Below are 13307 nucleotides of genomic sequence, written 5' to 3' on the forward strand. Positions count from 1 at the left end.
GAGAATCTCTATCTCTTTGTTGAAATGATCTTTTGCTTCCTGCAGGTGCTCCTTCAGCTTACTGGTATTATCATTCATTGCCTGCATTTGCTCTCTTATCTCATCCTTTGCTTCACGAATCATCTTAATCATGTATAATCTGAAGTCCTCTTCTGACATTTCTTCTAACATACTGTCATTGGATTCTATGAATATAGAATCTAGATTTGTTTGGATCATTTTCTTCCCTTGTTTTTGCATGTTGTTCATGTATCTTCCCCTCTAGCAGTGCAGATCTGGGGTATTGCAGATTTCCCCCTATAGGCTTATAGTGGCCCTAAAGGTTTCCAAAACCCTTTCTTTAAGGGGAGATCAATATTAGCAGTGCCCAATTCAGACACTATGCAATCCTAGACTAAATAGCCCCTATGAGGACAATAACGAAATTGTCATAATAAGCAGAATGCGTTCAAATATTATCTTCAATAAAACAAACAGATTTGCAATAAGGTCTGCAGTTTCTAATGGAGGACAAAGAGGTTGCAGAGGGATGTAGAATGTGGCTGTTAATGGGATAAGAAAAGATTATACAGAAGTTCTAGATAATAGAAAGGGTGAGAGTGTAATCAAAAGAAATTGGATGTTAGCATGCAAAAAAGGGAGAAAGAGACTCTGAGGGAACAGGTAAACAAAAGGAAAAGAGAGCAAGAAAAGTAAAGAAATAAAAACTTAAAATTTTTCAATAAGGAGAAAAAAGAAAATCTACAGTATAACAGTCATATACTAATGAAACCTCCCAATGTTCAGTAGCCTGATGCATGAGAGGTACCTGACAATGAGCTTCAAGTCTCCAGCAGGCGTCTCAGAATGGGATTTGCCCCACCTAAAGATCGGAACTATGGCTTCCAGGATTATCCAAGATGGCCACTCTGGCTTCAAAATGTGTTGGCAAATGGGGAGCTGCAGCTCAGGGTTTGGACGTGGTCAGCTGGAGGTCCTTGAGGCGGGGTGTGGTTGATCAGGCAGGGGTCCTCGCAGTACGGTGTGTTTGGTGTCGTTGTGGGATTCTGGAGGCTGGGTGCAATCAGTCGGTCTGGGGTCCCGGTGATAGGTGCAGTCAGTTGGTCTGGGGGTCCTGGCAGCAGGAGCAGTCAGTCGATGTGAGGACCCCAGAGGCAGGGAGTGATCGGTTGGTCTGAGGGATCCTGGAGATGGGGCTCAGTCAGTCTGGCCAGGGGTCCTACGGGGCCTGGCTGTTGTCTCTAATTGGCTGCAGCCATGTGTAATCAAACCTGCAGGTACTGTGACAGAGAGCTTCCAGGCAACAGCAGGCAGCTGTGCTTCACTGGTGGTCGGCAATCAGTTTGCTGACTGTTGTTGCACGATGGGGAGGTGAACCTCCTGCGTTAGGTGATGGGTCCGTGTAAGGCAGGCAATGGACAGGCGAGAGGCAGGCAAATGGTGGGTGATAGGCACCTGACAGTGAGCAATCTGCACTCAAAAAAGGCGTGGATATGCTGGCAGACAAAAGGGGTAAACACCAGGGATTCAATAAGCAGCAAAAACTGCCTCACCAAGAAACAGATATCCTCTGCTTGAAATCGGAGTTATGGAGCGACAAGGAATGCAGCCTCCCTTTAGTCCTCCATCTTGGATCCTCCTCCCATTTTAAAAATTTTAAAACTAGTTTATATTTTCCTATTATAAACTTTTGTCTTTCCATTAATTCTAATTTTGTTTGCTTTTACCTCATAGATCAAAATTATATAAGCATCTTTAGAATTTTTAACTTTGAAAGTTTGTTGTTATGATAAGACCAGACATTGTCAATATGGATGAACGAGTTTTCACTAAATATAGCATAGTTTTCCCTTCAGCATGGGAACAAAAAAAACTTTCTTTAGCCAAATGCCAGATGAAATAATTGACTCTTGTTTTGGCATTGTGTTGAAAAGACCTATTTTTAACCTTGTCATATATATAGTCTAGTAAAATGCTCATCCTAGGAAGGGCACTGTAACAGTTCAACAGAGGGGACTGCAGAATGACACCTCTCATTTTATGCTAACTCGGAATGCCGATAGAATCACTGAGAAGAGAGGCTGCTGAAATGGGGTCTACTTTCTAAATTTTTTTTTCTTAACACTTAAGCAAATTTGTGTAAAGTAAATATGTGATGCCATTGTGTAATAATCCTTGTGACACATTTGCCTCTTTTTTCTTAGAAAATATGTTTTATTTATTAAAAATCTTCTTTGGGGGGCTGGGTTGTACCTCAGCGGTAGAGCACTTGGCTAGCAAGCGTGAGGCACTGGGTTTGATCCTCAGCACTACATAAAAATAAATAAAATAAAGATAGTGTTCCATCTGCAACTAAAAATATTTAAAAACAAACAAACAAAGAAACATTTTTTTGTATTGAGGCCAGGACCTCACACATGATAGGCAAATAGTCTGACAATGAGCTATATATCCTTAGCTCTTCTGTAAAATTTTATTTTGAGACAGGGTCTTGCTAAGTTGTTCAGGCTGGCCTTGATCTTCTTGACGTAGCATCCCAGCCACGTGGGAGAGCAGGCAGGTACCACCATACCTGATGACTTTTTATTTCTTTATGATGTTCAAATGATTTGATAGACTATTAACAGACTATGACATGTGAAGACCTGAGTTTTATTGGCTTATATATAGCACAGAATGGGAATCTCTGTTCATGAGAATTATATTGTTGAGAAATGTTTTGATTCTGTTTAGCTTGCACAGAACCAGCGTACATTTTGTTGAAGACATATTGTAAAAAGAGTTACATCTAAAACGTTCAAAATATGGACTGGGGTTGTAGCTCAGTGGGTAGAGCACTTGCCTAGCATATGTGAGGCACTGGGTTTGATTCTCGGCACCACATATAAATAAATAAAAATAAAGGTTGATGGACAACTAAAAAATATTTTAAAAAGTTCAAAATAAAATTTTTGCATTTTGGAAGTTTTATCAGGGAAAGAAAGTTACTATTAGGTAATGTTAGATAATGTCTCATTATTCTGGAACATACCTTATTGTATGAAATTCTGAACTTACATACCACCACATAAGTTAAGAAGTGATTTTTTTCCAATTATTAAAGCGACTGAATGTTTAAAATTGATTACCTGGATTACTTTAAATAATACATTCTTGTATTTCATAGTGTCTTATAGATTGTTCATGGTTTAACAGGTAAGTTAGATGATGGAAAAATCTTGATGTCAGTGGTAGGTATTTCTGCCAATTGGAAATCAATTAAAATGAAAATAAAGTAAATATAAAGTGTAGTGTTACTGGGAAGATAATAAATTGATTGATTGAGATACTCATCCTGGCCTAAAGCTGTAGTCTTGGGGACTTAACTCTTTATACAGACGTGTATCTGCAGAATAGAGTCATGTCTGTTTTGACACCATATAATTAATTTCCTCTTAAAATGTATAAATGCTCTTGCAAAGGACAGAATTAGTTGTAACTTTTCTGTTTGGAGGTAATGGTGATAGAATGTTTGCTTGCATTTTCAGTAGCCTGTCGTGTCTCTTCAAGTTCTTTTTGGCTTGTTTTAAGCATTATTATCACTACTTGACCTGGACCAGAATTTGATTTTAAACTGTCATCAGTTTTGAGTTCACAGGTGACTGGCTCCCTGATTTTACTGAGTGATCAGGCTATTTGTCTTTTCAGTCTTAAGAAATCATATGAAGCTTTCTGCTGTTGAAGAAATTGTTGAGACACATAACATAGAATTCTAAGAAGCTAGAAATTTCCTGTTTGAAATTAATGGTGTAGTAATTAGTTTCTTTTGTATATGGAGGGATTGGTGATTAAGTTATAGAAATACATACTTATCTGTCATTTTCTTATTCTCATTTAGCTCTTTGTTCAGTTTTAAGTGTCTATTCTAAGTAATATCAATTTATAAATTGTAGTCAAGCCAACACGACAATTTTATCTAATGTAATTCCAGATATTATAATATCTTAGCACATTTTTTTTGAACATGTATACACACACACACACACACACACAGGTGGAATGTTTAATATTTTCTGGTCACCAGTTAAGATATGACATTGAAATTCACTGTCTGGTAAAATTGCACTATGTTTTCTTTTGAAAATATTTTTAATATTCTGTTCCTAAATGTTTGAGCCCAGTAGTACAATGAATTTGTGGTTTTATGGCAAGATTTTACTTTACTAGAATATCACCCATGTTACTCCTAAATTATATCAGAAAAATATGGGTGACAAACTATATTTTGGTTTTAGTTAGTACTGTCCCTTGGTATCTGTGGGGGATTGGTTTTAGCATCCCCAAGATATCAAAACTAATGGATGCTCAAATTCCTTATAGAAAATGGCATAATATTTGCTTGTGACCTATACATACTCTCCCTTGTATAATCTTTCAACTACTTATCTTATGTAAATGCTATGCAAAAAGTTGTTAGTTAATGTATAAGAAGAAGGAAAAAGTCCTATACATGCAGTATCGAGGTGATTTTTTTAAAAAAATTATTTTCTATCAGAAATCAGTGGAATCTTGTGGATGTGAAATCTTTTGATAAGGATCAGTAATATTTTATTTTTAAAAAATATACTTATATTTTACTTGTAGTTGAATACAATACCTTTATTTTATTTATTTATTTTTATGTGGTACTGAAGATCAGATCCAGTGCCTTGCACATGCTAGGTGGGCACTCTACTGCTGAGGACCAGTTATATTTAAAAAAAAAAAAAAAAGTTTTTTTCCCTCGGTAATGGAGCTAGAACAGAGGACCTCACATTTGCTAGGCAAGTGTTCTGCCATTGAGCTACTTCACCAACCTCATACTTTTGAAATTTTTATTTCAGTGGTGTTTGTCTTAGAAATGCTGCTACTGAGTCACAGAAGTTCTTTTTCTGTTCTCAGTTCCAAACTATGTAGATTTAAAAAGGTAGGAACAGAGAATATGAAATAGGGAAAGCTGTTCATCATTCCCTTACTTCCCAGATTTTTTTGCCCTTTGAGAGTGTACTGATTCTGGTGCTTGTGTATTTCAAGCTGTCTTTTCTTTTAACATGCTTGTGTCATGAAGTGGAATAAGAGGTAATTTTTGCTTTGAGGTTTCATAGATATATACAAAATGTTACAGTACAGCACAATAAGTTATGATGAGTGTTGCCGGAGCCATCTGTGGTAGAAGGTGATGACACCAACAAATACATCAGACAGCCAAGTCAGAAATTTGAGTCATACTATGTGTACTTGGCTTATATCTAAGCAGCACCAAGTCCTGTATGTATTATCTTCTAAATAACTTTCAAATCACAGGTATTATCTCATTCCCTCTGTCATTTTCTATCTTCCTTTTCTTTACTCAGACTATTTCAATTGTCTCCTAGCTAAGGATATTCTGCTTCAGTCTTAATCTCAACGCTGCTCACAATAGTATTCCTCCACTCCAAACCCAAGTTAAGAAAACAAAAGAAAGCAAAAAATTGATTTCTTGTTTTGAAAAGCTATGCAAATTATCCATATCATGTCTGCTTAAATTTCTTTAGTGGTTTCTTGTGCCTTCTTTTTTAAATAGTCTTAATAGTTAGAAATTTGTCTGGAGGTACAATTAGAAGTGTCACTTTAAAAAAATTCTGATTGGGGGCTGGGGATATAGCGCAGTTGGTAGAGTGCTTGCCTCACATGCACAGGGCACTGGGTTTAACCCCCAGCACCATAAAAAAAAAAAAAAAAAAGTCCAATTAAAACTTTCCTTGACCTTAAAAATACAGTATTTTCCATGTTAATATTAAAAACTATTTACCTTCCAAATTCTCTACCTCTTTCCCACATACTCTGTATGAAATTCATGCTAGAAAGACACACCATGTTTTCTTGTGGCTCTATTTAATTCCTGACCCACAGGCCCCACATCATCTTGTAGTCCAGTGATTTTCAACTATGCCCGAAACCCTAGGTTTTCTGAGAGATTTTTTTGGGGTGGCTGCTTATTACCTTCGTCCATTAAACTACAGCAGAACCCATTTGTTTGTTTTTCAGTTTTCCATGTAACATTTAGTATGAAGAAAGTGTTCTGATGCTAAAGAAAAACATGTTTGGAAAATTCTATTGGGGGACCATAAAAAATCCATATTCCTTAGTCATGTAAAGAACTTCCTGGTGTTTGCCTACTTTCTCTTCTTCATTTCTCCCCTTAACTCCCAGCACCTTTTCTAGAAACCTGAGGGTGAAACTAATTTTGGCCCTAGTGTTTGGCTTGCAAAAGATTTAAATTAGAACAAAAAAGTGAATTAGTTGCAGCATGTAAAAAATCAGAAAACGTAAAAATATGGATTTCCAACTTTTGAAAAATTGCTAGATGGCAACATTGGTTTCACATTTTTCTACAACGTGGAGTTGAATTGTAGCTATCATCAACATGGGGTAAGTGTTCTGTTGGCTAGTTTGATCAATCTTCAAAAAATTTTTTATGTTTTAATGATTTCTATTTATTTTATTTTGGTCCTGGGAATTGAACCAGCGGCCTTAGGCATACCAAGAAAGCACTCTACCACTGAGCATACTTCCAGCCAAATCTTGGAAATTCTTGATGCTTTGAAAAGAAGGTATACCAACGACATCTCAAAAGATTTTTCCTGTTGTTCTTCCCTTGTTTAAAAAACAAATTGTTGGGGTTGGGGTTGTTAGCTCAGTGGTAGAGTGCTTGCCTAGAAGTATGAGGCACTGGGTTTGATCCTCAGCACCACATAAAAATAAATAAATAAAATAAAGGTATTGAGTCCAAATACAATTAAAAAAATTGTTGCCATGCCATATTTATTGTTTAACCTTTGCATTTGTTAATCAGACACAAATTAAATAAATTAGAATTTTAAACAAAACTTTTATGCTTGACAAGTTCTCTAATGATTAGATAATAAAATCAGATCAATCCTTAGCTCAGATATTTACAATTATACTATGATTTACAAAGGAATTTTTTGTTTTGTTTTGTTTTTTGCGGTGCTGGGGATCGAACCTAGGGTCTTGTGCTTGCAAGGCAAGCACTCTACCAACTGAGCTATCTCCCCAGCCCAGGAATTTTTATTATTCATATACGCACTTTGTACTAGGATAATATACTATCATGTGGAAGTAAATCTTCTAATTAGATTTTATTTAATAAAAAATTGAAGCCATTTTGGGTAGAAAAATGAGAGAAAAATGTAAAAGACTGAAGTTGTATGCTGTTTTTGTACAATTAAATAATATAAATATTCCAGGTAGGTAATATAAATTTATTTGTTAATGAAATGATGTGGTCATTAATTTGCAATTTGTGCATATGGAATCAGTACACTTTCAGTAGTGGTAGATTTTGAGTGTAGCATTTACTACTTACCATTTACTACTTTCTTTGTATGGATGCTTCTTTCATTGATGGAAATTTAGGAATATAAAATTTTGATAGTGCTTCCTTCATTTATTAAATTGTGCATCAGTGTATAAAAGTGCCTATTCTCCCCTCAGCCTTTTGCAACACAGGATTTCACAAAGGCTCTCTTAATTGTAACTCACTGGAATCACAGGTATACCTTATTATTTTTCATATTTGTACTTAACAGCAAGTCTCCAGAATGAAGCAAATACATAGGTTCAAATTTCAGTTTAAAATTATTTCGCTCCCCGCCACAATCCCTCGTGCCCTTCCTTTCCAACTTAAGCCGGGCAGAATGGCTCCGGCAAAGAAGGGTGGCAAGAAGAAAAAGGGCGGTTCTGCCATCAACGAGGTGGTGACCCGGGAATACACCATCAACATTCACAAGCGCATCCATGGAGTGGGCTTCAAGAAGCTTGCTCCTCGGGTTGGGGATATAGCTTGGTTGGTAGAGTGCTTGCCTCGCAAGTGCAAGTCACGGGGTTCCAGTGCCCAGCACCGGGGGGAAAAAAAGAAAAAGAAAAAGAGTGCTGCTCCAGCACTCAAAGAGATATGGAAATTTGCCATGAAGGGCATGGGAACTCCAGATGTGTGTGTCGATACCAGGCTCAACAAAGCTGTCTGGGCCAAAGGAATAAGGAATATCCCCTATCATTTTTGTGTGCGATTGTCCAGAAAATGTAATGAGGATGAAGATTCACCAAACAAGCTTTATACTTTAGTAACTTACATCCCTGTTACCATGTTCAAAAATCTACAGTCAGTGTGAATGAGAACAAACTGCTGATTGTCCAATAAAGTCATAAAACTAAAAAAAAAAAAAAAAAAAATTATTTCGCTTTGAGTAATATAAATCTGAAACATTTAGAAATACACTTGTATGAAATAGCTATTGTTTGTAAGTACTTTATTCATCTCTTATTTCTCTTAAAATATCACATTACAGTTACTAGGAGATCTATTCTTTGGGCAGCTGGAAAACAGGATAGGGAAAAATCATTCTTTTGTTTAGTAGAAAGTACATTGTGCCCTCTAGTACCAGACTTGGGCTTTTTAGCCCAAAGGATAATGGATTCCACAGGTGAGTCAGACTTTTGTGCTCTTACCAGGTGCATTATTGATTTTCCTGATGACAGTCTGGGTGTTCTCATTCAGTAGATGCACATTCTCCTAAATAGCACAAAGTAAATAACTGGAGATATTTATATTTCAACTGCAAGAAAATGAATTTTCCTCAACTCTTTTAGCCATTGTACTTTTTTCTTGTTAGATTCTTATGAACTATAACTTCTTTGGAAAATGTACATAATGTGTATATAGTTTTCTTCTTCATTTAGGGACATGGATTGTGTCATGATGTATTTATTTAATTTAGAACCTGATGAGAAGTATGTTGGCTTACAGTTCTTTTCCCTGCCTACAAACTATGTTAAGTAAGAGTGGGAAGCAATCCATTACAGAAGGTTTTCCAAATACCAGATTCTAGAAATAGTCAAGCTCAGTCATCCAGGATCACTAATCAATTTGACAATTTATTGGTCCTTAAATAATGATAATGAATATATCTTTGAGTTTTAACTAAAAGAAAGAACTCTTAGGGGTTGAAGCTATGTATAACTCAGCAGTAAAGCCCATACCTAGCATGCATGAGGCCCTGGATTGAATCCCTAGCACCTCAAAAGAAAAAAAAAAAAAAAAAAGTAGAAACTCTTTGAACAGAGTTCAGCATTCTACCTAAAAGTCCTTAATAGTTTATGAAAAAAAAAGTACCTGCTGCCTTGAAATTTCAGATTATCAATTTTTCATGTTTATAAAGTATTATTATTATTATTATTTTTTATTATAAATTATTTTTAGGAATTGTTAGCACCAAGATAGGAGCTGAGCTTATACTATCATAGCACTAAAGAAATTATTTCATGTCAATATTTAGTAAATTTAGGTAGGTATTTTCAAGTAGTTTAAATGAACCTTTGTTTAGGTTGTATTTCCTTTTTGGGTATATTTCTTTTTAAGGTTGTGTTTTCCTTTTATGACCTTTACTATTTCTTCATTCAACAAATTTTGAGAACTACTAGTGCCAAGCATATTTATAGTTATAGAGTGATCTTTTGACCTGAGTATTAGGTTTCTTTTCACTCTAATTCAAGGTTTTATGGGCAATTTCCCTTTCTTATATCTTGTTTTGTAAATAATAGTTTTGTTTAAATGTACTATTTAACTTATTTTTGTGTGAGTTGACAGTTTTTAACATGCATCAATTAATATCCTGGCTACCTGTGGAATTAAACTAGATTCGTGAACTTATAAATTCTAATTCTGGTGCTGGGATGTGGTTCAGTGAAATAGTTCTTACCTAGAATATGCGAACCCCTGGATTCAATCCTCAAAACTGGAAACAAACAAAAAACCCAAAACTAATCCTGGTGCTTTATGAATTTTAGTATTTTTAGAAAAGCATATATTCATATAATCTTTTTTCCTGTATTTTATTGATTATATTTTTCTTTATCTCTTCCTAATATATCAGAAATCTATTTTCTTATCACAAAGCAAATTGTTGCTTCAATTTGAGTCAATGAATTAACATTTGGGAGACCAAATTTTGTTTAGAAACTCCATGCTTATTTCTCAGGAAAAAAAATAGTTTTTTTTTTTTTAAACTGGGGCTTGAACCCAGGGCACTCTATTACTAACCTATATCCCCAGGTTTTTTACTTTTTATTTTGAGAGAGGATCTTGCTAAAACTGCTGAGACTGACCTCAAATTTGCTGGAATTACAGGTCTGCACCACTTTGCCTGGCTCCTATAGAATTTTTTGATGTAATTACTGTACTTTTGGGACAAGTCTCATCTTCATGAGAAGATTTTTAGTGTTTTTTTTTTTTTTAATCCAACTACCGAATAATGGATTGTAAATAGTTTAAAAGGAATTATCAAGAGGAAGTGAGTGAATGGTAGGAAGTATTTTAAGACAGTGTATGGTAAAATAGTTTTTCCTACAAGTTTTCTGAGTGCTTCACCAAAAAATAGTGACTACCACTTGGTCAGAAATTTTTACTCAACTTTGTAAAGCTATATGAGTAAAATTAAAAAAGAGAACTCAATTTGTGTCTTCTGTCCCAATTTGCTGTTTAGTTTATCAGTTGCTGTTTAGAGATAACTTATTACCATGTATAGACTTTTTTTTTTCTTTTTTTGGTACAGGGGATTGAACCCAAGGGCATTTTACCACTGAGATACTCCCTCAGTTTTTATTTATTTACTTTTTTTTAGTTGAAGGTGGACACAGTATCTTTATTTATTTATTTTTATGTGATGCCGAGGATCAAAACCAGTGCCTCACACGTGTGAGACACACTCTTCCTGTAAGCTACAACCCCAGCCCCTCCCCCAGTCCTCTTTGATTTTTAAATTTTGAGACAGGGTCTTACTAAGTTTCTGAGGCTGGCCTCGAATTTGTGATCTTGTCTCAGCCTCCCAAGTTGCTGGGATTAGAGGTGTGCATCACTGCACTGGCTCCATATTTACCACTGAAAGGAACTTTGTAAATCATCTTTATTTTATTTTAATGGATGAAAGAATAGATTTTTCTTTTAAAGATGTTTCAGCATTGAAAATTTGCAAATTCAAATTGTCCTCTTCTCCATATAAACTAAATTATTGAACTTAAAAAATTCTTAAGTGTTAATTTGCACAGTTCTCATTGGAGCTAATGGGAATTTACTGAGAGGTTCAGATGGGCCCACTAATCTTTGTTCGTTACTCATGTTGTTTTTTGGTACCAGGGATTGAACCCAGAGGTGCTTAACCGTTCGCCACATCCCTGGCTCTTTTTTATTTTGAAATAGGGTCTGACTAAATGGCTGAGGGCCTTTCTAAATTGCTGAGGCTGACTTTGAACTCACCATCCTCCTGCTCAGCCTCCTGAGCAGCTAGGATTATAGGCATGGGCAACCACACTGGGCTGTCACTAATCTTTAATTGTTAATTTGTGGATGAAATAGCCATTGTTGCAGTGCTGGTTACTACTTTACTTTTTAGTGGATGCAGTAACTACAACCTATATCATTTAAAGTGAATAATTAAAATAGGAACGACTTTTTATTTTCCAGCACGTGTACACATGTTAATGCTGTTAGAATCATAGGATCTTTATGCTGGGAGAGATCTCATCTTGTTTATTTTCTTATTTTATAGATGAATAAAGTATGGTACAAAGTGGTTAAGTGATTTGTCCTAATTGTATATGACAGTTAAACATTTTGTAGTTTTGTCTCCACAGTAATTTAATAATATTAGAGATCTTAACACGATCTGACTTTCACTTCGACTTGGCTAAACTCCAATTTATGAATGTGTTGTGTATATCATGTGCTTTCATATCTATTTTAAGTGATCAATCAGTGAAAACTCAGAATTTATCTTGAGTAATTGTGTAGAATCATCTCTCTAAACCTATTATTATGTGCAATTTAGAACTACAATGACCAGGAAGCATTTTTACTATAAGCATAGTTTGATAAATCCTTATTCCCTGTTAGAGTATAACATTTTAATATACCTTTTAGATTCACAGTTATGGAAAAAGTGAATTGCTTATTTTCAAAATAAAGAAATGCTTTAGATGTAGTCATTTAATAAGTTTTTTGCTTTATGTAAAGTAGTTTTGCTTAAGCTCCTGTGAGATATAGCCAAATGGGCTTATCTTTCATTGATAATTGTTTACTGTCTGGGTTTATGTTTAATGCAGGTGCTGGTGATTGTTTGAGATTCTTGACCCATTGCCCAGCATGGGCAATACTTGCTTTTTGTGATTACTACACAGTACTATCTTTTCATGTCCACTTTTTATTTATTTATATTTTTTGCAATATTGGTATTGAACCTAATACCCTGTACTACTGGACTACATTTTTTTTTTTTCGATTTTGAGATAGGATCCTTGCAAAATTACCAAGCCTGTCCTTGAACTTCTGATCCTCTTGCCTCATCCTCCTGAGTAGCTGAGATTACAGGTGTGCACCATGGAGTTGGCTAAAGCTCACTTTTCAATTCAGTTAAATCCAGGTTACACAATACTGTAGTTGAATTGTATAATAGTTGTTAGTGATACGCTATGTATGTTAAAACTATTGCATATATGTAAACGAAAAATTGATGTGTAAATGTTATTTACTGAAATAATTTTTTAAAGAAATTTATCTGTATATTAATTATGAGAATAGTGGGTTTCCTTGTCATATTCATTTGTGCATATAACATAGTTTGGTCAGTTATATTATTCCTCAGTGTTTCACTTTACTCTCCCCCTCCTTTTTCCCTCTCCTCCCAATACTTTATCCTGATGATCTACCTTCTACTTTCATGGTATCCCTTTTTTTTCTTTTTTTCCTTTAGCTTCCATGTATGAGAGAAAACATTTGATATTTGTCTTTGTGTCTGACTTATTTTGCTTAACACGATGCTTTCCAGTTCCATTCTTCTGCAAATGACATAATTTTATTTTTCTTTATGGCTGAATAAAACTCTATTATGTATATATGTCACATTTCTTTATCCCTTTATCTGTTGATGGGCATTTACACTGATTCTGTAAGTTGGCTGTTTTGAATTGTGCTGTGATAAACATAGGTATCCATGCATCCCAAAAATATACTGACTTTAATGCTTTCTTTCATATTAAACTTTCTGAAACCAGAAACCATTGTTAGTAAAATTGGATAGCTGGATTGTATGATAGTTCAACTTTTAGTGTTTTTAAAAATTTTTAGTTGTAGATGAACACAATCCCTTTATTTATTTATGTGGGGTACTGATGTTCGAACCCAGTGCCTCACACATGCCAGACAAGCATTCTTACTACTGAGCTACAACCCCAGC

The 13307-nt window shown here is 35.1% G+C and overlaps 2 protein-coding genes across 2 annotated transcripts in view; both read left to right on the top strand.

Annotated features, from left to right (window-relative positions):
• Mnat1 (MNAT1 component of CDK activating kinase) overlaps positions 1 to 13307 on the top strand; it is a 234022-nt gene that overhangs the window by 24765 nt on the left and 195950 nt on the right. The gene's annotated exons all lie outside the window — the stretch shown is intronic.
• LOC124976936 (60S ribosomal protein L31-like) lies at positions 7717 to 8192 on the top strand. The gene is made up of 2 exons (XM_047540018.1): positions 7717 to 7850; positions 7950 to 8192. Exons 1-2 carry the CDS (start codon positions 7719 to 7721, stop codon positions 8190 to 8192), a joined length of 375 nt encoding a protein of 124 aa, XP_047395974.1. The 5' UTR covers positions 7717 to 7718.

This window comes from Sciurus carolinensis, chromosome 2 (genome assembly GCF_902686445.1).
Source record: "Sciurus carolinensis chromosome 2, mSciCar1.2, whole genome shotgun sequence".
In the NCBI taxonomy this organism is placed as follows: Eukaryota; Metazoa; Chordata; class Mammalia; order Rodentia; family Sciuridae; genus Sciurus; species Sciurus carolinensis.

What these genes read in the sequence shown, in the direction of transcription:
- LOC124976936 (XM_047540018.1), top strand. Translation starts at nt 7,719, where the DNA reads ATGGCTCCGGCAAAGAAGGGTGGCAAGAAGAAAAAGGGCGGTTCTGCC. An exon ending in TCAAGAAGCTTGCTCCTCGG is followed by an intron (nt 7,851 to 7,949) that starts GTTGGGGATATA and finishes AAAAAGAAAAAG; the next exon opens with AGTGCTGCTCCAGCACTCAA.